Source organism: Penicillium oxalicum, chromosome I, assembly GCF_001723175.1.
Source record: "Penicillium oxalicum strain HP7-1 chromosome I, whole genome shotgun sequence".
NCBI classification, from domain to species: Eukaryota; Fungi; Ascomycota; class Eurotiomycetes; order Eurotiales; family Aspergillaceae; genus Penicillium; species Penicillium oxalicum.
Genome location: NC_064650.1, coordinates 2561498 through 2582342, shown reverse-complemented (window position 1 = coordinate 2582342; position 20845 = coordinate 2561498). Strand labels below are relative to the sequence as shown.

General features: G+C 52.1%; 4 protein-coding genes across 4 annotated transcripts; 1 reads left to right on the top strand and 3 right to left on the bottom strand.

The window, feature by feature from the left end:
- Nucleotides 1-954: 954 nt before the first annotated feature.
- Nucleotides 955-2910, bottom strand: POX_a00874 (uncharacterized protein; the record flags this gene model as incomplete). The annotated part of the gene is made up of 5 exons (XM_050109811.1): nucleotides 955-1444; nucleotides 1636-1775; nucleotides 1946-2000; nucleotides 2112-2234; nucleotides 2399-2910. The coding sequence occupies 5 exons, from the start codon at nucleotides 2908-2910 to the stop codon at nucleotides 955-957; spliced, it is 1320 nt and encodes a 439-aa protein (XP_049973579.1).
- A 5638-nt stretch (nucleotides 2911-8548) lies between these two features.
- POX_a00873 (uncharacterized protein) lies at nucleotides 8549-12792 on the bottom strand (the record flags this gene model as incomplete). Its single annotated transcript, XM_050109810.1, has 4 exons — nucleotides 8549-9120; nucleotides 9302-11921; nucleotides 12124-12729; nucleotides 12772-12792. The coding sequence occupies 4 exons, from the start codon at nucleotides 12790-12792 to the stop codon at nucleotides 8549-8551; spliced, it is 3819 nt and encodes a 1272-aa protein (XP_049973578.1).
- A 2110-nt stretch (nucleotides 12793-14902) lies between these two features.
- POX_a00872 (uncharacterized protein) lies at nucleotides 14903-16599 on the top strand (the record flags this gene model as incomplete). Its single annotated transcript, XM_050109809.1, has 4 exons — nucleotides 14903-15050; nucleotides 15250-15476; nucleotides 15557-15863; nucleotides 15977-16599. The coding sequence occupies 4 exons, from the start codon at nucleotides 14903-14905 to the stop codon at nucleotides 16597-16599; spliced, it is 1305 nt and encodes a 434-aa protein (XP_049973577.1).
- A 777-nt stretch (nucleotides 16600-17376) lies between these two features.
- Nucleotides 17377-20400, bottom strand: POX_a00871 (NADH-ubiquinone oxidoreductase 78 kDa subunit; the record flags this gene model as incomplete). Its single annotated transcript, XM_050109808.1, has 8 exons — nucleotides 17377-17479; nucleotides 17587-19468; nucleotides 19547-19569; nucleotides 19633-19647; nucleotides 19714-19765; nucleotides 19818-19841; nucleotides 19909-20146; nucleotides 20203-20400. 8 exons carry the CDS (start codon nucleotides 20398-20400, stop codon nucleotides 17377-17379), a joined length of 2535 nt encoding a protein of 844 aa, XP_049973576.1.
- Between the last annotated feature and the right edge of the window lie 445 nt (nucleotides 20401-20845).

The window sequence follows — 20845 nt, the reverse complement described above, 5'->3', positions numbered from 1 at the left end:
GAATAAAACTATCTGTTTAGATTTTCATTTTCATTTTCATTTTTGGCCGGTTCTTGATGTTCTCCTAGTTGAACACCAGCCAGGTCCTAACTGTCACGACTAAAGTCGTAAACTACAAAATGAACTTTTGTCTCTGTTTTCCTCCCTCTCCAAGCCCAGCTCCAACTTGACCTGATATTCCCCCTCTCTTTGGTCTCCTTTCTTCTAGGTTCTGCATCAGACCAACCTAACCTCGATATTGAATCATCTCCACCTCTCGCGTGATCATCAATATACCTAGGCCCCTGTCAAATACCCGCCAAAACATCCTCATTTGAGCAAGTGTCCGCTGCCGTTCCCATCGTAGCTTCGTCCCACGGTCCTCACATCCACTTTTGTTTCTTTTTGATTTGCCCAATCCAGAACATCAATGTGAAACACAAGGTAAAACAATGACGCTTTACCCCTTTGGGGGCGACAAGAAGGCACCCATGAAGCCGACTCTGGGAGATGCTTGCAACCAACCCATGAATCATATTCACATCCACGTCCATTGCCCGATATTCACGGCAAGGGTGAAAAAAAAAAGAAAGAAAGAAAGAGAAAAGATTGACATTGGAATGGACGAGATTCGAAAGCTTGAGATTTGCTCGGACTTTGTTCAGGTCGGTCTTCCACTGGTCATTGGATAGGGGTGGGAGACGTGGGGATCAGAATGTGATTTCTGGTCGGCCTAAGCATGTCTGTGATCAGCGTGGGAAATATCGCTGCCATCGTAGCTCGTTCAACTCAAAGGGTGTCTGAGAAAAATGGAGAAGAAAGAGGAGGAAAAACCCCCTAGGGCAAGTATATAGAGATTATTATCATGAAAAAGAGAAGAAGAAGAAAAAAAAAAACGAATGAAAGAATGAAAATCAGGAAAAAAGAAAAAGAAAAAGAAAAACTCCACGAATGATAGAATTCTCACATCACAAGTCAATAATCCCGATGGGTTGATGAAGACCCCCCGTGGTGAGATTGGATGTACCCCGTGGCATAGCCCAATTGCGACGGCGGCATGGACATATCCTCCGCAAAGGGATCCAATCCCGGTGTCATGGAATGAGTCGGATTCAGCCCCGAACCCGGCGCAAACGAGCGCATTCCCGAGGAAGTCAACGCAGAGGATCGAGTCTGCATACTCTGCGACGAGGGATCCATCCAGGTACCGTGGCCATGACCGTGGCTATGACTGTGACCATGATACTGGCTCAGATAGTCGGACTGGGCCGCCGGGTCTGTCCCGTACGACGACGCCGAGCCTCGTTTGACAATCGGCGGAGATGGAAGTTTGGGAGATCGTGAAACCATTTCCAGACGCGGCGAGCCACGACGGGAGTTGGGAGGTGTCAAGCGAGATCCGCCACGACGGACTTGACACGTAGGACAAATTTTGACGAAGCGGGAGATGAGTTCTTTGGGGACCCTGAGATGATTCGAGAGCCATAAGGCAATAGGGTCAGCATGTGCTATCATCAAACTCCACGTCGAGATACGAAAAGAACAAAACGAAAAAGAGTATTCCGAATCTCGCAGCCTGAACGCTCTTGGCAAGATACTCATCGACATGATATGTAGCAGATAGCATTGCATAAATGGATAAAAAGGGGCACCCACCAGGAATAAATCCGCCGGACTTGCGCAGAGGTCTTGTCCCGACCCCCATGTTGACATTGCTGATGTGCGCGGGTGAGAATCTTGAAGAGTTTCTCACGAATCGCGACGGGTTTGCCTTCATGGCAGATCATTTTCCGACACTACAACAAAGTGAGTGGTGGTTCATAAGTATGCTATTGTCTTTTTTTTTCACCAGCAAGGAGAGAACGGAGAAGAAACTCTAAGACGAAAAATGATCCTCGAATTGGAGGAAGCATTGTGTTTTTGGTGTTTCTCCCCAGTCTCAATCAAAACAAAAAAAAATACTCACAGTGTCGTTTCCAATCCCGACTGGCTGAAGTTTGAACATTTTCTTGACCCAGAACCTGGACTAGATGTGAGTATATCCTGCAGCCATGACTCCTGCTAAACAGCAAAAAGAAAGCAGAAAACTAAAGAGGAGCCAAGTGTCATATCGATTTCCCATAGCAACATACCGAAATTGAGCAGATTCCACCGCCGTATCTTTGGGGTCAATCAAGACGGTCCGAATATTCCGTGCGCGTTTCGCATGAATCAAAGCCTTGTCCTGCTTTTTGACAGAGAGATCTTCCACGTAGCTATTTTTTAAACCAACAAAAGGACGAGTTCTATGCGTTAGCTACCGCGATTTCACCAGATATATGTAGGCATCTCTCCAACAAAAAGGACTCATAGCGTTCACGGAAAAGGCAAAGCGATGGGGGAAAGAAGAAAAAGGAAAAGAAAGAAGGTAATAACGAACCTCCGCATCAACTGATCAAACTCCTTTACATCTGGAAACCCATCCAGCGCCGGCACGACCGGCTCCGACAACATCGTTTCCTCATGGCGAGACTCCTGACTCTCAATCTCTGTCTCACTCAGTGCATCCCGCAGCGGCAAATACCTCGGCGACTGCAAGTACCGTGATTGAGTCATGTACTGCGTCGACGGATGCGGGTGCGGATGATGCGGATGCTGATGCATTCTCATCTCCTCCGCCGTGGACATGGACGGAGTGGCATGGTCCGAGGCATATTGCAGGTGCTGAATGCCTGGTGACAAGAGCGACGGCTGACCATATGGCGGGCTGAACTGAGTCCCATAGGGATTGTAGGAGGGTTGCGAGAAGGGGTACGAGGGAGATCCCGCGGAGCCAAAGTCGTGATGATGACTGTGGTCCGGGTGAGTGTATGGTCCGGGGACGGTCAATGGCGGATTCATCAGTCCGTAGGAATCGTTGGTTGCCTCGGTGCGCCGAGAGTAGTTGCTCATCTTGCAGAAGATAGAGAGAGAATGAGAATGAGCAGTGTCGATGGAGGAGACTGGGTTGGGAGAAAATGCCGTAAAGCCAGGTTCTTCTCGCCTTGAGACCTGTCGCTTTCTCTTGTGTTTTTGAGCACTTGGTCTGAGGGAAAGAGGCACAAGTTGAGATTGCAATAGCAGCAATGGGTCGAATGCACAGATTACGGAGGAAAGAAGATCACTGGTTTGACGAGACAGTAAGTCTGCAAAGGCAGTCGCAAGTCGGAGCACAGAGAACGGAATGTATCAAATGAGTGTATCCTTCCAGACTCGAGATCTTCGAAACGATGAGATGAATCGTAATTCGTTTGTATAGATCAAGTCCTCGAATTCCCGAAAGAAAAATTGTCAAAAAAAAGAGGAAGAGGAAGAGACAGAAAGAGAGAGAAGAGGGCGTCTTGATAATCAAGGTCGAGTGTATGTTGTCGAGTCCAACGGAAACAAGATAGAAATCGAGTTCAAAATCACCCAAAAAAAAGCAGTTGGTCTAACTATAAGCTTCCAATTGAGTTTCAGCAAGAATATAAACTAGAGTCCAAAAAAAAGAGGGTGCGACATCTCCTATTAAAAGGAACCCGCCATCGATGGCAAGATTCCTTTCTCCGAATCTGCAAGGTCCATGTTAGCATGCCCAAGGGCCATCCCAACCGTGCACAAGACCACGCCCCGTCTGGTCCCTCAGAGCTCGAAGCCAAGCAGCTTCAAGACAAGCCGAGTCCAGCAAAGCCGAGCAGAAGCCCAAAGTGGATAGCTTTGCCAACAGAGGGGGGATCCCTGGAGGCCCGGCAGCAAATGGCATGGTACAAGGGGAGGGGCGCGCGGTAATGAGAAAAAAAAAGAGCAAAAATAAGAAACAGAAACAGAGAAGAAGAGACAAACAAAAGATCCAGAACTCGGATGATGGACCACGGCGCTGCTCTGGTCTGCCAGGTACGGGTTTTCGGGTTCAGGCAAAGACGGATGAATTCCAAGCTCCCAAAGAGCTCAAGCGGAGATGAGAAGAACCCCGTGACCCGATTCCGAAAGAGTCTTGATGAACCGCATCGCGAATGCAAATCCTCTTGGGCCGGTATCCTTCATACACAGTGTGCATGCAGACGACTAGGGTTCGTGGTCATCGACTATCTTTGCGGCCCGTGCAGTCTCGAGGGCGACAAATCTCCCCAGAAAGGAAAAAGAAAAGAAAAACAAAAGATATAGTAAAATGGATTACATCGAGGTCAACAAACAGGTACACGAGATCAAGAGCTTACAGTATGACTCCTATGCTGTACTTTGCAATCAAGATGTCCAACAAGTGTCAAGTGTACACAAAATGTACTATCCATCTGGGTACCACAAGAATACTCTACCACAGGACTCCTCATCTCGGTTCTAAAAGCTCTCCTCTCCACTTCTTGCCTCCCCAGCTCACTCTGTGTTGACAAACAGCCTCACCATCCTCAACAAGAGCAGGGATACATCATCTTCCAGACCTCACATCCCAACGGGGAGGTCTTGATGGACCAGCCACGTTGGGCTGGTCGAGGCCACCTATGAGAGCGAGTATACAAAGTCGGCGCGCTTCTTTTTTTTTTTTTTTTTTTTTTTTTTCCCTCCTTGTCGGGTCGGGCTCTGGCAGGGCCATGGCACCGCACCACATCGCATCGCATCACGACAATTGTACCGCGGGGACAATTAAGTCCTCCCCGACCGAAACATCACCAAGGGAGGAAGCGACAATGTGAACGTGCAGGATCGCCCACGGAACAACGTTGGTTTCCGAGAGGTCGATCATCCTCGTCCGGACATGCCTCCCGAAAAGCAGGGGAGGGTACCCGAGATGAAGAGAATGAGGACAGTTTAGGTACGTGGAACTGATTCTCTCACTCTCTCTCTCGAACTCTCTCCTGGTCCTTTCTCTTTTTGTATTTTTCTTTTCTTTTGTTTGGTTCTGTTCTCTCCTACCGATGAAAAGGCTTGGAAACTACACGAGATGAGAGTGGCTAGGAGGGGAACTGGTCGTTTCTGCAGGTTTGCCTCCCGTCAAACAAAGTCTGATTAAAGATTGCTCCGGTCCCGCGAGGTTCAAACAAATGCACGTAGCCGTTGCCGCAAGGGAACACGGATGAGGAGATTGGGGAAAAAACCAGTTTCGAAGGAAGAAAAGGGGGCCAGTCGGGGAAAAAAAAAAGGGCAAAATCGAATTAAAATCAGAATCAAAAATAGTATCAAACATATGAAGGCGGATGTCGGGGGATGAAGAGGCAAAAAAAAAAAGAAGAGAAAAGAGAGAGAGAGAGAGAAAGAGTATTCCCCATCATCACCGCAGCCTAACCTGCACCTTGGGGAGCCTGGATGTCGAGAGTCCGAGTCCACGCAACCACCGGGCCACGAGCAAAGATACCTGGAGGAAGTGGGAAGAACCTCTCGGGTCCGACAAAGCCTAACGGGGGGGCTAGAATAGAGCCGTTGGGACCATAAGCAGAGGGGAAACAATGGAGCAGAGAAGACATACGATACGACAAGAGAGAACAAGAAAAAAAGAAAAGAAAAGGAGGAACACGTCCAGAGAGACAAAGTGAGGCGCAGAGAGACGCAGCGGGGAAGAAGTCAACCCCCCTCGGAACCCGTCATGGCCAGAGACAATCATCCCCCACGCCCGACGCATCTCATGAAAATCGCCCCGAGATTGTTCTGTGGCAAACCCTCACTGCCAAACATCAAACATGATCAATATCCTATTCTGGTTGCCCTCTTCCCTCTGGAAATGAAAACAAAAAAAAGGAAGGATCTGTCATTCATGGAATGAGAACAAGAAGTAACATATAAAAATAAGCCCAAGATTCAAAGAAAGTACACTCTACCGTTCTACAATCTCCTCTTTGCCCTTGCCAGAATCCAAATAGCGTTGAGCTGTCTGGACGTAGAACCAATCTGTGGCGGTTGCAGTATCCTCTCTCTCTCTCTCTCTCTCCCTCTTGACGTGGCATTGATGTCAGGGCACAAGCAGATTGGACCATGGAGACGGTGTTGACGATCCCGTCCATCGTACATACCAGATAGACCAATGAGACCACAGTAGGAGAATAGGTGCCTTGCCCAGACCAGTCAGATTGTCGGTTGGTGTGGGTAAGTACTATGACTGTCCTCACCGGCAATCAATCCAATGCACAAGGACGGCATGCGGGATGACCGGATGGCCTGCGTTTGGCCCAAATCCTGTGTGCAGAGAGCGTGGACAAATGAGACGACTCGACACGTTTCCCACCGGGGAAAGGACCATTGAATACCGTGAATTGGGAAAAACATTGAGACGGACCAGTATGTGGATAGATGATTTGATCTTGATTGTTTGGAGGGGATTTTTTTTGTTTTCAAGATTTCCAAGAGGTTTGTTCAAGTTCGAGTTTGTACCAAAACTATAGTTCCCGATCTCTCGTAGTTCCCGACGACAAGATCTAGACAAAAAACACACACACATAGACGATTTGAAAGCCAACCCTCATCAACAAGATCAATAGACATGGAGAGAGAAAAAAGGAAAATCAATTACAAATACCATGAAAAAAATCCAAAGTAGACATGGAATACCAAAAGATCACCCATTGTCCAACCTCGTCTCCGTTCTCTCCTTCCACCCATCGACCACCCGGTGTGTAACCATGCTGCTTCCCGAGCCCAAAAAATCAGATGCAGTGGAAGTGCACTGCACGAGTCAAGTTGAACTGCTTCCTCCCAGTGCATGGATATGGGATGAAGAGGTGAAACCAAACTTCCACATGACAGGGATGACAGGAGGAAGCAGAGTAAGAGAAAAATAAATAAAAAAAGAATGGAAAAAAAAGAAACAAGCTGGGAACTCAAGAACCAGAGATACAATACTAGAACAATCTTATCTGTGAATAAGAGTCTCAGAGATTAACACACGACACACGACACTGGACCCCCTTCCTCACCCTAGAAAAAAAAAGGTGTCGAGTCTCCCGTTTTAGACTCGAGTTGCAAATACTATTCACGCTACTCTTCGAGATCGAGTCAGCATCGAGGATCCCCATCCAACCATGAGCAAGTTGAACACAGACCTCGAGCGCATCAAATGAACATCCGTTTCATCTCCTCTGATCTCATTCCGAAGAGAACCGGACCAGGATAGAGTGAACGTGGATCTTCCCTGTAAATTGATAAGAAAAACCCCCCCCTCCCAACATCTTCCATCTTCTTTCTAATTTGGATCTTGGGAAATAGAAAAAGAAAAGAGAGACAGAGACAGAGAGAGAGAACACGATCAAGAAGATTCAATCGATGATCCATGTAAGTAGCCGGGGAGACTGGGGGTATTTGGAAGAGAAAGGGGGAGTACAACTACAAGCAACCCAAGTCCTCATTGGAAGACATGAATGCATGAGAAGAGTCATGATGGCAGGGGAAGAGAAAAAAAAGCCCGCAGATGCATGCAGATCATATCGTAGGGAAGCAAAGAAGACCCCACGGGAGAAGATGGAAGGATTCAGTCAAGACCGCCAGGACAATCCCTGCACGTCATCTATAGACAGCCATCAAGATCAATGATAACAATAGGCCTTGACAAATGCAAATGAGACTACCATCTTCGTCAAACTGGACGGCTCTCTTTTCTATTTTTCTCGCAAATATCTCCCCCTCCATCTCCACAACAGAGAGGGTTCAACTCGACGACCAGGAACTCATCGACTACGACCGAGTATTCTACCATATCCAAGTCCATACGCTCAACGAGGGCACCCCACTCGAACTTGGAAGATCAAAAGAAGTGAAATGACACATGTTCATCATTAGGTCCCATTGCATACACCATGTAGAAAGAGTATGTCCAATGCTGTGCAGTACGCTCCGGGATATTAAAGGAAGTGGCCAGGAGGAGGAAGAGAGGGAGGGGTGGTGCAATTGGCAGGTTAAAATCGTATAGTTACAGGATGCCAGCGACTCGGGGAGTCCAAGGGAAGAGGAAGGGGGGTGAGGGAGAGGGCCAAAGAGTCAAAGACAAAACACACAAAAACCAAGCAAGTCATGGACGACTGAAAACACGCCGCCGTCTCGCTCCCCCTCTGTTCTTCCCATAAAGAAGTGGAGGGGAGAGAGCAAAATGTATAAGGGGAAAAAAAAGCAACATTAGAACCGCCAACTGGTACAGCCGTAAAGATCGTTTAGCCAATTTCATCATGGCCAATGAAGACAGGATGCATGTAAGAAGATTCCATGTCTTTCGCGTCATAAGTTCGTGGAGGAGAAAGAAGATGTCGAATGAGGTGGGCTGGTCGGTGGTTTTTTTTTTTTGCCCACCCTCAAAAACGCTTCTCCAATAATTTCATCGTGGTCCAAAGCCCGCCAGCGATGAGACAACGCCAGAAATCCACCTCAACCGTTGATCACGTCGAGGGGATCGATATCCTCTTCAAGTTGAGGATGATGGTTGATGCCATCCGTCTCTCTTTGCCTCTGGGAGACAATATAATCAGGTACTGCCGTACACTCGCCATTCCTTTTTCTTTTTCTTTTTTTTTCTTTTGCTTCTTTGTTCTTGTTTTCCCTCCCGATGCGCAGTCGTTTCTCCGACTGGCTGATGCCACCAAGGGAAAGGAGGCCCCTGTTAGCCAAAAGCGTGACCCAGCTCCTCGGCCACCAAATCACGGATGGTCCATCGCCACTGCTGGTCTCGATCTCCACGAGCAGGACCAACCCATTTCGCCACCTTTCGTCTCCATTTGTCTTCTTCCGCGCGCTGTCGTCGGATGAATTCCGGCCCCACGTCAAATTCCTCCGTAATGGGGCAGTCATCAGAGGACTCGCCGGCGCTGCCATACTCGCCACCGGGGGTGTAGGGTGACGGATGGCCCAGGGCGCCCGAGTTGCGGCGAGTCGGACCCGCGGTCTTGTCGTCATCCAGGTCATCCAGTCCAGCCAAGACATCATCCTCGTCTTCAAGGGGGCCGCTACCAGATGCGCTGGCTTCCAAAGCGGAGGCCTTGAGCCAACACATGCGCTGGGGATCAAAGATCATGCCACCGACCGACTGGACATTATTCAGGGGGCCCACGTTGGTGATGAGAGCCGGCGCCGGTTTCGGCGACTTTGGCGCAGCAACTGCATCAAATTCTTGAATCAAGTTCTCATTGCCTTCCCACCGATAGGTCGACGGGTTGTACCGCATCCCTCTCACGGCTGAACAGCATGGTCAGCACTGAACTGTGTAATGCACGCGGAATTTGCGGGAGGGGGCAAAGCAGAGTAAAATAAAACACGCAAGGGCAGGGGAGCAGCAGCAAGGGGGGGGGGGGGAAAAGGCAGGTCAAATTGGCAATGAAGGTCAGGGAAAGGTGGACCTCTGATCTCGGGATCTTACATTTGGACTCGTGCACTCCGGACCCCAGAGGCTTGATCAGCTGGGGCTTGGAGGAAGACTTGGTCACGGGTTTGGTCTTGCGGCTTCGTACAGATGCCGCGCCAGGCGAAACGCGAGGCACCGTCGAGTGGGGTTTCCAATTCGAGGTCAACGAGGAAAGAGGGGTGGTGATGTTGATGGCGTGGTTGGTGTCTCGGGTACGGGAGTTCAAAGAGGCAATCCGCTGCTCACGTGCATTGCGCGACGCATTGGTATCTTGGGCGAACCGCGGAGTGGTCTTCAATGGCTTGCTGGCCGACGGAGGGGTGAATTGCAGGGTGGGGGATTCAATGGGAGGCGTACTGCGGCTTTGACTGAGTCGAGATCGCACAGAGCGAGGCGCGCCGCGTCCAGCAGGATATTTGGTAAATTTGCTTTCCAGCGACGCCGAGGTGGGTAGATCATCAAAGGATTCCAGTTCCGTCCCATCCCCGAAATGGCGTCGACGGGTTGGTTTCGTCAGGGTTCGCTTAGTGCCACTGCCGGAGGCCGCGTGATCGGTGCGAGATTCATCCAGACTCAGTCGCAGGTTCTCCGGGCGTGAGGGCCGCGAGAGCCGCGAAAAGGTTCCTGGATTCCCGAGGAGGTCACCGGAGCTGTCCGAGTTGCTACGGCGGGATGAACGATAAGTCGTGAGAGAAGAGTTCTGAGACCGCCGCTCCGACGCCGCGGTGGAGAGGTAGGGACCTTGACTGCGGCGGAGGGAGCCTCGACCCTCCTGGGCGACGGTGCGCTCCACGGGAGTCTTGGGTCGCGACAGGGAGATACGAGTAGAGCCAGCCGCGTGAGAAGGGGTGTGCTGCGAGGCCGACGCGGATGCAGCCGAGGCGGCCCCGCGGATGGAGGGTAAAGATCGTTTGGTGCGCAGCTGGCGCGGCAACGGCCGGCGCTCTTCCACGCTGGCGGGAGGGCTTTCCTTGGTCGTTCGAGACCCAGCCAGTCGCCGGCTGGACAGACTGGGCGTAGGGGATGGCGATTTTGTGCCCGTGGCGGGCATGCTCGACACCGAGGACTGTGATGAATGGCCCAGTCGGGACTGGGAGCGGCGGAACTTGGAGAGCGGGGCGCCACTCTCGGAGACCGTCTCCAGATGAGTCGATCGAGGGCGTTCATGGCCGGAGAGTCGGGGAAGGCGAGTTCGCGGAGACCCTCCGCTGGTGTTGGTGAAGGTGAGGGTCGTCGCAGGCCGACGCGTAGGGCTGGTTGGGAATTCCGTCTTGCATTTGACGTTGGGATTGAATGTCATTTTCCCGGGCACAAAAGCTCGCCCGTGGTCCACTTCGATGCCGGCAAAGAAGTCGTCGCCCTCGGGCGAGAGCGTTTCCTTGTGGCGGTCTGCTTCTTCTCTCGTAGATTCGTGGGTCGGTGGAGCTTCTTGTCGTCGCTGGAGCGAGGCATGGAAATCCAACTGTCCTTCCGGGAACAAAATCCCATCTAGACCATCCTCCTCACTCTCCGCGGTCAAGCAGCTGGAGACACTCGGGCTGGCGATAGAGATCGAGGAGCTAGGCAGGGATCGGCCGTCGCGCGCCGTCCCTCCTACTCGCACCCCGATACTTCCCTCCGACCAGTCAAGATCAAAGTCGTCTAGGCTGGGACTCACCACCTCGGCCCGAGCCTTTTGCTGGCTCAGCTGGAGTGGCTGATCGTCCGTGGGGAGCTCAAAATCCTCGTCAAAGTCCTCCGCGTCCCGGGCGCCGGCGAGTGTGGACTGAGCCAAGGACTCGGCCATCTTTTGGGGGGAGCGGGGTGCGGGCACTTTGATCGTCGGAATGTCCAGATCCTCGTCAAAGTCGTGGTCGTCCTGGAAGCGAGAAAGGGGTACAAAGGCCGCCTGCAAGCGGCTGGACAGGTCAACCTCCCAATTTGAGACGGCCGACGATTTCACGGGACTGGTCGCCGTCGATCCAAGGTGTCGTAGTGACTCGGGAAAGGTGTTTTCGCGCGGCGTCTTCAATTGAAGCACCGCATCGGGACTGGGGAGCTCGACGTCCTCCGACCAGTCGTCGACAAAGGTTCGTTTGGATTTGCGGGCGGATAGACGTTTAATGGCCCCTCCGATGAGGGCCGAGCTGGGAATATCGGAGGGGATGGGAATGCCAGCATGCTTGGCCGAGGCCAACGCCTCTTCCTTGGAGAAATCGTCATTCTCGTGCAGGAGGACTTGCCAGTCCTCGTCGCCGGCGTTTGAATCCAGATCGGAGCGAGCCGAGAGACGCGACGAGATGGAATCACGGTGTCCGGACGGGCGAAATGAGCAGTTGGCGAGCGAGCCGGTGCTGGAGGCGGTGCGGAACTGGACACTTTCATTGAATTGCAGATCATCATCATCGTCCCAGCACTCGATGACCTCGTCAGTTCCATGCGGTCGGGTAGGCGGCGCGTGCGGTAGCTCCATGGTGGAACAATGAACACAGATACGCCGACTTGAATCTGTCTCCCACGAGCTGATTCCGTGTAGGTCTTCCGCGTCATGCAACGAGGTGATCGTGAGTCGTGAGCCGTGGGGGTAGTAGATAATTGAGGTTTGTTTGGGGTTGTTCAGTCGCTGGATCGAGTGCAAGCGCCAGGCTTCACGACGCTGACATGGACACGCAGTAAGAATAAAACAGCATCGATATCATGCCGTACAGAAACTCATCAATGCCGGTGGGTGTGTGTGGGGGTTGAGATGGTTTTTTTTCTTCCCTTCTTCTCTCCTTCTCTTCTCACGTGTTTAACCCAGCCGCAAACAATAGCTGTAATTGCATTCGGTGTCAATACTTTTTCAGGTGGTGTGAAACGATGCTAGGGGGCTCGGGTCGTCGGGATGAGACAATCGTCGTGCACGGAAGACAGCGAGAGAGAGCGAGAGAGAGGTCGGAGTGACAGACGGAGGACTCCCGTTGCGCTGATTCGTGGAGGCAGGACTCGTGAGAGACACACTTTTTGGTGGGGTTCCCTTGCCGGGGGGGGAGGATGTAGGACAGCGTCAAAGGAAGTGAGCGTTTGGGGAGGCCCTCGTAGTCATAATCGATAGTTGCAGGTGGTTTGCAGCTAAGGCTGGAATTTGAGAGGGGAGGGTGAATTCCTCGTGGAGGACGGGGACCGGGAGGACCGTGCCAGGGGGTGGTGGTCGTGCCTGAAGATGGCCTGAAGGTCCTTGGACTGATCACACGGAATGACCGAGTCTGGCCTCCTGTGGAAAACAGGTGGTAGTCGGTGGATGTCGTATGTACAATCTCACGCTCGACGATCTTCCAACACGCGGAAATCAACTCAAAATGATAGTCGTGAGGGGGAGGAGGTGGTTTACAAGCTCCGTACTGGGACGGTGGTAAATGAATCGAATGATGGGGACGGGCATTGGGCACTTGCGTACCGAGACGTCTGAGCTTGACGGCGCTCGCCTATAATTAGGAGCTGTCGCCGGTCGGCAATGTCTCAGGTACAGCTTGGACCAGCATGATCATGATGCTTGCACGCACTGAGGAATTGAGTCGGCCAACTCTCCATCCCGTACGGAGTTTTATGTACAATATGATCTGGGTATACTATCGGTGTCCCCCCGGGTGATACAGGGTGCACTCCGTCATCAACACAACAGATCGGCTCTGTCCCCCCGATTTTTAATTTGTTTGGCAGGCTTGGAGAGCTCGGAAGCTCCCAGCGTCCAGTCCCACAGGACTCGCAGGTAAAGTTAGGCGCGGTGGATTCCCCCCTGGGGCCGGACTATCGACTTTGGCGGGCTACGATTTGACGGGTGGACTCGTGCGCTCCTGGGAACCACTTCTGTTGCCACGAGATGGCCCACTTTGAGGTGCTCTGCGAGCTGCAGGACGTGTGTTCCTGCGGCACTCTTGGAGTTTGCGGTCTCTGTTGTTTGGCCCCCGTCACATCGGTTCGTCTCTGCTGCCGGGGGGGGGGGGGGGTGGGGGGGGGGAAACAGCAACAGATCAGAGAGAAAAGAGGAACCATCCGTCTCCATTGGCGGTGCGCAATTTTGAGTCGAGGCGGACTGTGCGCGCTGACCAGGAAGAGGTACCGTGACTCGACGCCAGCGTGACGTACCACATACCGTACTGAGTACTGTACAAAGGTGTTTACATATGTTTCAATTTGGCCTCCAGTGATCAGGTCAACAACTCCACAGTCGAAACCAGACCTGGTGAACTGTATAGAACAGTGTCATGGCTATGCAGTCAGAATTAAAAAAAAATAAAGATAAAAAAAATGAAAAAAAAGGTGGACCTTCCAGACTTGGTTAATATTGGCCGTTTATGATCGGGCGAGTCGCGGGTGCTCTATACGCATGCTACGGTATCAACTATGATGCAGTCTTTTGAATCCTATCGACCAAAAGAGTGAAGCAGTGGACGAGTCCTTCCTCTCGCATGCAGCCATGCATGACGCGGCCACATGTCGTGAATGATCGTCGAGGCAAGCTGGATGGACCGAAACGAAAGGACCGTGACGGAGGACTCCACGGAGGTGGAGGTTCCATGTGGCTGGATAGATTGATATCGATCATCCGCCACCCCGACGATGATGTTCTACATCATCGCTGACAGGTGAGACACCGGGGTGGGATCACACTCGGTCTCGTCATGTCAACCCCCCAATTGTCCATGGGCGACACAATTCTCCCGTAACACAACCACCGTCACGGGGTTGTGTTCCAGGCCCAACCTCCCGCGCGGCCGATGAATGCCTCGACGCTTTGCGCGCCCGCCCGCAACCCAGCAAGAAGAGAGACGGGACAAATGGACGGGCAAGCTGCGTTTAAGAAGATCAAGAGGGATCCAAGGAGTCGGAACGAGTCAGCAATGAAAAAGTCTGCCAAACTGCCAATTTGTGACCCCCAGTCAGGCACAGCCAAGCCGACGGGCTTGCCAGTTGCTGGGCGACAGTCTGGAACTAAGGATTTGGCAAGGAAACTCGTCTCGTTGATCAACAGGTGGAGCTCGAGTCTCAAGTGTCTGGACCCGTCGAGACCGCCTTTGCTGAGTGGAAGCGTTGGAGCCAGTCCCATCATTCCATCAAGAAATGGACACTCACTCGCCGTCTCACATGGACCAGTTCTGTGCAGGACCCTACTAGACTAAAGGATGAGGTACCATAACGTCAGAACAGGCAGGACTGTCCTCACCAAGTCATGCGAGTAGTGATGGAGTCGTGTACTAAGTACTCAGTAGTATAGTAGTGTAGGTCAAGGTCAATAATTACATATCATTCTCGTCACTTAGTCCACCTCACCACGATCCTTGGCAAATTCCCACGACTCAAGATGCCGATGACATTTGGCAGGAATTCATGCTCCGACTCAAGACTATATTCTATAGGGGAAAAAAAAAAGAATGACTTTGCAGACCGAGGCGCCCGCACCACCAAACAAGACTCGGTGGATTCCCTCCAGGCAACCCTTTGGCTCGTGCGGCTCTTGCCCGCAGACCCACCGTCTTGTTTTCGTCCAGCCAAACGAAGTCACGCGCAACCGTCCATCTTGAATCTCTTGGATCACCATCTTCAACTGGTACCAGAAGAATCTATCTCATTGACAGCCTCATCGGGTCATCTTCCCTCATGTCCTCACCCCAGGTGTTGCGCATTCCTCGGTCGGACAAGCCGCATTCTCATGTCCTGGTACAGGTCTCTCAGGCGGGTCAGGGCCAGGCCTCGTTAGATTTGACCCTCGTCGGCACCGAAGGGGAGCATCCATATGTAGCATCCAGTCAGTATCTCTCTTTCCACCCCGAGGAATCGTGAGAATACGTCAATATCCCCACCAAAAAAAAAAGAGAGAAGCAAAATGAAAAATGAAAAATCAGAAAATAAATAGAGAAAAAAAAAACAGAATCATAATGGATTGGAAGTCGACTCGCACTATCAAGAGTCCCTTTACAGAAAAAACACACTAACAGGTACTTCAGTCCGTGAATCCCGGGTGCAAGCGCTCCGAAACAAACATTACCAGGGTTCGGATAAAGAATGGATGGCAGTCATCGCCCATGTCCTCAAACAGGAGCCCGTCTCGACCGAGGAGGATCCATCGTGGACCACCGGAGTCGAAGCGTCTGCCAGTATCTCCGAGGGAAAGGGAGGAGGTCAAGACCAAGAAATCGTCATCACGATCCGGAAAAGAGTGCAAGAGATCACGGTAAGCCTACTGTCCGGTCTACTTTTTCCACCCATACGATCATCCTTTTCTCACAATTCGTTCCCCCTCCCCCCGCACAGCAAAGACTCGGCTCCATCATTCTCAAACAAGATGAAGACCAAGAGATCGCCCTCTTTGAATGGACCGCTCTCGCCGTATCCAATGCCGAGAGCCTTCAATCCCAAGTCACCACGCTGACAGACCGCATTCACAATGCCGAAGACACCATCCTCAAATTGAAAATGCAACTGAGCATACTCATCGAGAGCAAATCTACCCATGATAAACAATTAATGGCCAATTTTGTGCAGCTGCTGAACCAGAAGAAACTCAAGATTCGCAATCAGCAGCGTCTCTTGGCGTGTGCAACACCGGACCCGAAGAGAGGTATGTTTTTGATTCGATGTGATTCGATCTCGGTTTATTTGGGTTCATCTTCTTCCCATCTGGATTATAGATGATGGAGGAGACGCGAGAGTACTAACTAGTCACCACCACAGTTGCCGAAATCCAGGCAGCAATTAGCAGCAGCAGCAGCAGCAGCAGACCTCGTCAAGGAGAACCCGGCCATACATCCACCAAGAGAAAAGGACCGGCATCGGCAGCGGGCACAAACGACGAAGACTCGCAGTCGGACTCGGACTCTGGCTTTGAAAAGATGGACATTGACCAGAGGGCCCCAACCCAAAAGCCAGAAGGGGACGACGAAGAAACCGACGATGAGGACGAGGAGAGATCCACCCCACAGCCCTTGGAAGACGAAGAAGAGGAGCAAGCGGAAGAAGAGAGATTCGAGCATGTAAACACCGACGAAGAAACCGCAACCGACGATGATGATGATCAACCGGAGCAAAAAGAAGAACCAACCACAATGAGAAAACCATCCCCGCCTCAGCAACACAAGCCCGCAGGAAAATCATCCAAGCCAACCGCACCGGATCTCAAGACTCAATCCAAAGAGACCACGCCTCCCCCGCGACGCGAACTGCCATTCTCAAGACGGGGAGCGAGGACCGGGGCACAGGCACAGACACAGCTACAGGCACAGGAAACCCAGTCAAACTTGAACGTTCGAGGAGAAGACGAGGAGACGGCGGGAGAGACGGATGATGATGAGCTTTGAGCAGGCGATTGATGTACTTTGTTTTGTCTGCTTTTCACTCAATTGGTCTTTTCTTTGTTGGGCACCTCTGCCTCATTGACAGGACATTTTGACACCATTTTCATGGGTGGGTGGACTTGCTGAGGACGGATCGAGGGGCCTTGAATACGGTGTCACTGGCAGTGTTGGGTCTACGAGGCAGACCATGTACGAGAAAGCCCAGATAGTATTGTCAATCAGAGCAAATACATCCGATGAAGGACTTGCCATTCGACGCCTTTTGACTTGTACCCGGAATCCTACGTTCAAATCACAAGCGAATCCTCTTAACACATCCAATCAGGAACTGAGATTTCACAGGGCTTCAAGCTTTTTATGTACAAGTCGTCCCTCCAAAGCCAATCCGGATCCGGATCCAGGCCATATACCCGGGGATCAGTCGGGGAGAATGACCGCGAGAGAGGAAGAGGGAGGAAGAGAGGGTGAGAAAGCCAAGAGGAGACACAGAGAGACACAACTTGTCAACCACGGAAGCCCTGAGCCTTTGCAAACAAGGATCAGAAAATCCCCCAAAAATGGGAGTTGGGGAAAGATCAGAGAGGGCCAAAACAAAAGTGGATGGGAAACGGTGAATCAAAAAAGAAAAGAAAAGAGAAAAATTTAATGTGATACAAAATGGATAACGCCTTGCAACCATTACTGGAAAACAAAAGGATTCGATCGGCAGCTCATGCGGGGGAGTTTAAAGGAGACAGGGAGGGAATTGAAGAAGTGAACATGATACTTTCAATCCTTCCTTTAACCGTACAGAGCTTGGGGAGACATCTCACCGGCAGCCATGAAGTTGGTCTCAGGGTTGCCAGTAGCCTTGGCAGCCGAGCAGCGAGCCATGGTGGGGGAGCTATTGAAGAGGAGATGTCAGTAAACAAGTTCACCAGTTGCAAAATAAAGATAATGAGAGGGGGAAAAAAAGCCATCACGGCAGCATCACAGCGGGGAACCTCTTACCTTCGGGAGATAGGGTCGGTGAAGTAAAAGTCCTCAATAACCTTCTGGAAGGGAGCGCCGGTAGCCGAGGCGCCCTTGTTCTGGTCCGCAAGCTGAACCTTGCTCAAAGTGCTGACAGATGTGGGCTCGACAACGTCGTAGCGGCGCATGACGGGGCTAATCTCCTCCATGCGGTCACGGAGAGCCTCGACATCATCGTAAGGAAGGGGAACACCCAGGAACTCGCTAGAGGCACGGATGATCTTCCAGTCCTCACGGGCAGCACCGGGCATCGATGTGGCGGCACGAGTGATCTGCACACGACCCTCGGTGTTGAGGTAAGTGACGGACTTCTCGGTGTAAGCAGCACCGGGAAGAACAACATCGGCGAGCTGAGCACCACGGTCACCGTGGTGGCCCTGGTAGACGACAAAGGCATCCTTGGGGATCTCGCTCTGGGCAATCTCGTCGGCACCCAGGAGCCACACCATCTTGGGAGTGGTCTGCGCGACCTCGGTAGAGGGAGCAGTGAAGCCAACCTCGTAGGCACCGGCGCGGGAGGCAGCACGCTGGAGAACGTTGTATCCTTGCCACTCGGGGGTGTTGAAGCTCTTAGCGTGCTTCTCGACGAAGTTTCCGACGGTCTCAAAGATGGCCTTGGCGTCAGCGTGCTCAGCGGCGGCGCTACCAACAATGATCATGGGTCGGCTGGCACTGGCCAGCTTCTTGCCAAACTCGCCAGACAGAGCGGTCTTCAGGGCGGAGACGTCGGCACCGAGGTGATTGTACTCAAAGGTGCTCTCAAACTCCTCGCCAACCAGACCGATCTCCATGTCGGAGCGAAGGTACTGCTTGCGAATGCGAGCGTTCAACACGGAAGCCTCGTGGCGAGGGTTGGTGGAGACCAGCAGAACAGCGTCGGCCTCTTCGATACCGTAGATCTTGGAGTTGAACAGGTAGTTGGAGCGAACGTCGATGCCGTGAGCGATGGGCGCGCTGCCGCCGGGCTGGTCGAGAGCGAGGTTGTCCGAACCAAGCTTGTTGGCCATGTCCTTCATAGCGACCAGAGTCTCGGTGTCAACGAGGTGACCGGCCACAGCCTTGAACTCGTTGGGCTGGAGCTGCAGCTTTTGCTTGGCCTCGGCGATCTCGGCCAGAGCCTGCTCCCAAGTAGCGGGAACAAACTTGCCATCGCGGCGAATGAGGGGAGTGGTAAGACGCTGAGTCTTCAGTCCGTCACAAGCAAAGCGGGACTTGTCGTTGAGCCACTCCTCGTTGACATCGTCGTTGAGACGGGGGAGAATGCGCATCACCTCCATACCGCGGCTATCAATTCGGATGTTAGAACCAAGGGCGTCGAGGACATCGATGGATTCGGTGTGCTTCAACTCCCAAGGACGGGCGCGGAAAGCATAAGGCTTGGAGGTCAGAGCACCGACGGGGCAAAGGTCAATCACGTTGCCGGACAACTCGGAGTTGAGGTTCTGCTCCAAGTAGGTGCCGATCTGCATGTCGTTACCACGTCCAGTGGTGCCGAGTTCGGGAGCGCCAGCCACGTCATTCATGAAACGCACACAACGAGTGCAGTGAATGCAACGGTTCATCGAGGTCTTGACCAGGGGTCCGATATTCTTGTCCTCCACGGCACGCTTGCCGCCCTCCTCGTGGAAACGACCACGGTCAGAGCCATAGCGCATTGACTGGTCCTGAAGATCACACTCTCCACCCTGGTCGCAAACGGGGCAATCAAGCGGGTGGTTGGCCAAAAGGAACTCCATCACACCCTCTCTCGCCTTGTGTACGAGAGGAGAATTCGTCTTCACAACCATACCAGGCTGAACGGGCCAGGCGCAGGACGCGACAGGCTTGGGGGCACGCTCGACTTCGACGAGACACATACGACCTAGAGAACAAAGACCGATACCGTCAGCAATCCGCCAAAGCGCAAATGATATTCATCCAATTGATGGAACAAACATACAGTTTCCTGCAATCAACAATTTTCTTCATCCAGGTTAGCATGCTTTGGGGCTGTCAATCTTGACGTTAACGAAGTTCAACACATACTCGTGGTAGCAGTATCTAAGCCGGGCACGTCAGTCAGATATCTCCAAATCTTTCATTCGCCATGTAAATGTCCAGCCTTACCTGGGAATGGTGGCACCGGCTTTCTCGCAAGCCTGAATAAGAGCCGAACCGGCTACCGAGGATGTGAGTAGTTGGTCACTGCGTGTTTGGAACATCGATGTTACCTTCAACCGACACCTTCTTGCCATCTGCGCGCGACACAATTAGCTCTCCCAATGTCCACCACTAGCAGAGAAACCGTAGATCATGACGAACCAATGGTCAATTCCACCTCAGCGGCGCGAGGGGCTGTTGTCGCGAAGGCACGGGCTCTGGGCACCCGGAGAGACCGGGCGGCCGCACGGAACAGCTGCGGCCGCATTGTGTTGAAAAAGACGATGTTGGGGAGAGGGAGAAAGTGGGAAAGAGAGAGGTCCGACGAGGTGGGGGGGAGGAAGGCCGCGGAGAGATTGAGGGCAAGAGGGGGGGGAGGTAGGCCTTGACGTTGAAGGAGCTTGACGACCAGTTCAGAGAAGTTCGGAATCTGCTGGGTTACCTAATGTTGCTGACCATCCTGGAAAGCTGACTAAGGCAAACGACAAGTTCCCGCCATTCGGAGGTCCTGCCAGCACCGCGATGGGAAATCCCAATTTGACTCGTGGCCATTGGCTCGGTTACGCGGATAAACACTGTTTCCGGGAGAATTTCCTTTAAATTGTCGTCGCGCTGGCCCCGTCCTTGTCTGGATATCATCTCATTTCTGGGCATGATTTATTGTAGGATGCTGGGCGTTCAGTCTCAGTCTCCTCTGCAACATAGTCCTAGAGCAGATCCTGCACCGAACTGGAGCAGTCAAGGGTTGACTTTTGTGTCTCTCGATGATGGCATGTTCTTTACCGACGGTCGCTACATACTGACCATAACACAACGACGCAGTTTGAACTTGGTGGAGGATGTTTTAGCGAGATTACTCTGATCGTATTTGACAATGAAAGATTCTCTCGATATTGCACTCAATAGTCTTCCTTCAGTCCCAGAAATTGAGCTCAGTCTCGATTTGGAAAAGCAACTCCCTCTATTTCTACCAAATTCTTGGCCCCTTTACACTAGTGCTGGCACCATTGCAGGAAATGTCACCAGCGGCATCGTCCACCAGGCCGGTTGGATTTGTCACATCTTTATATCTGCCACATGGCGAGTCCTCAGAGACAAC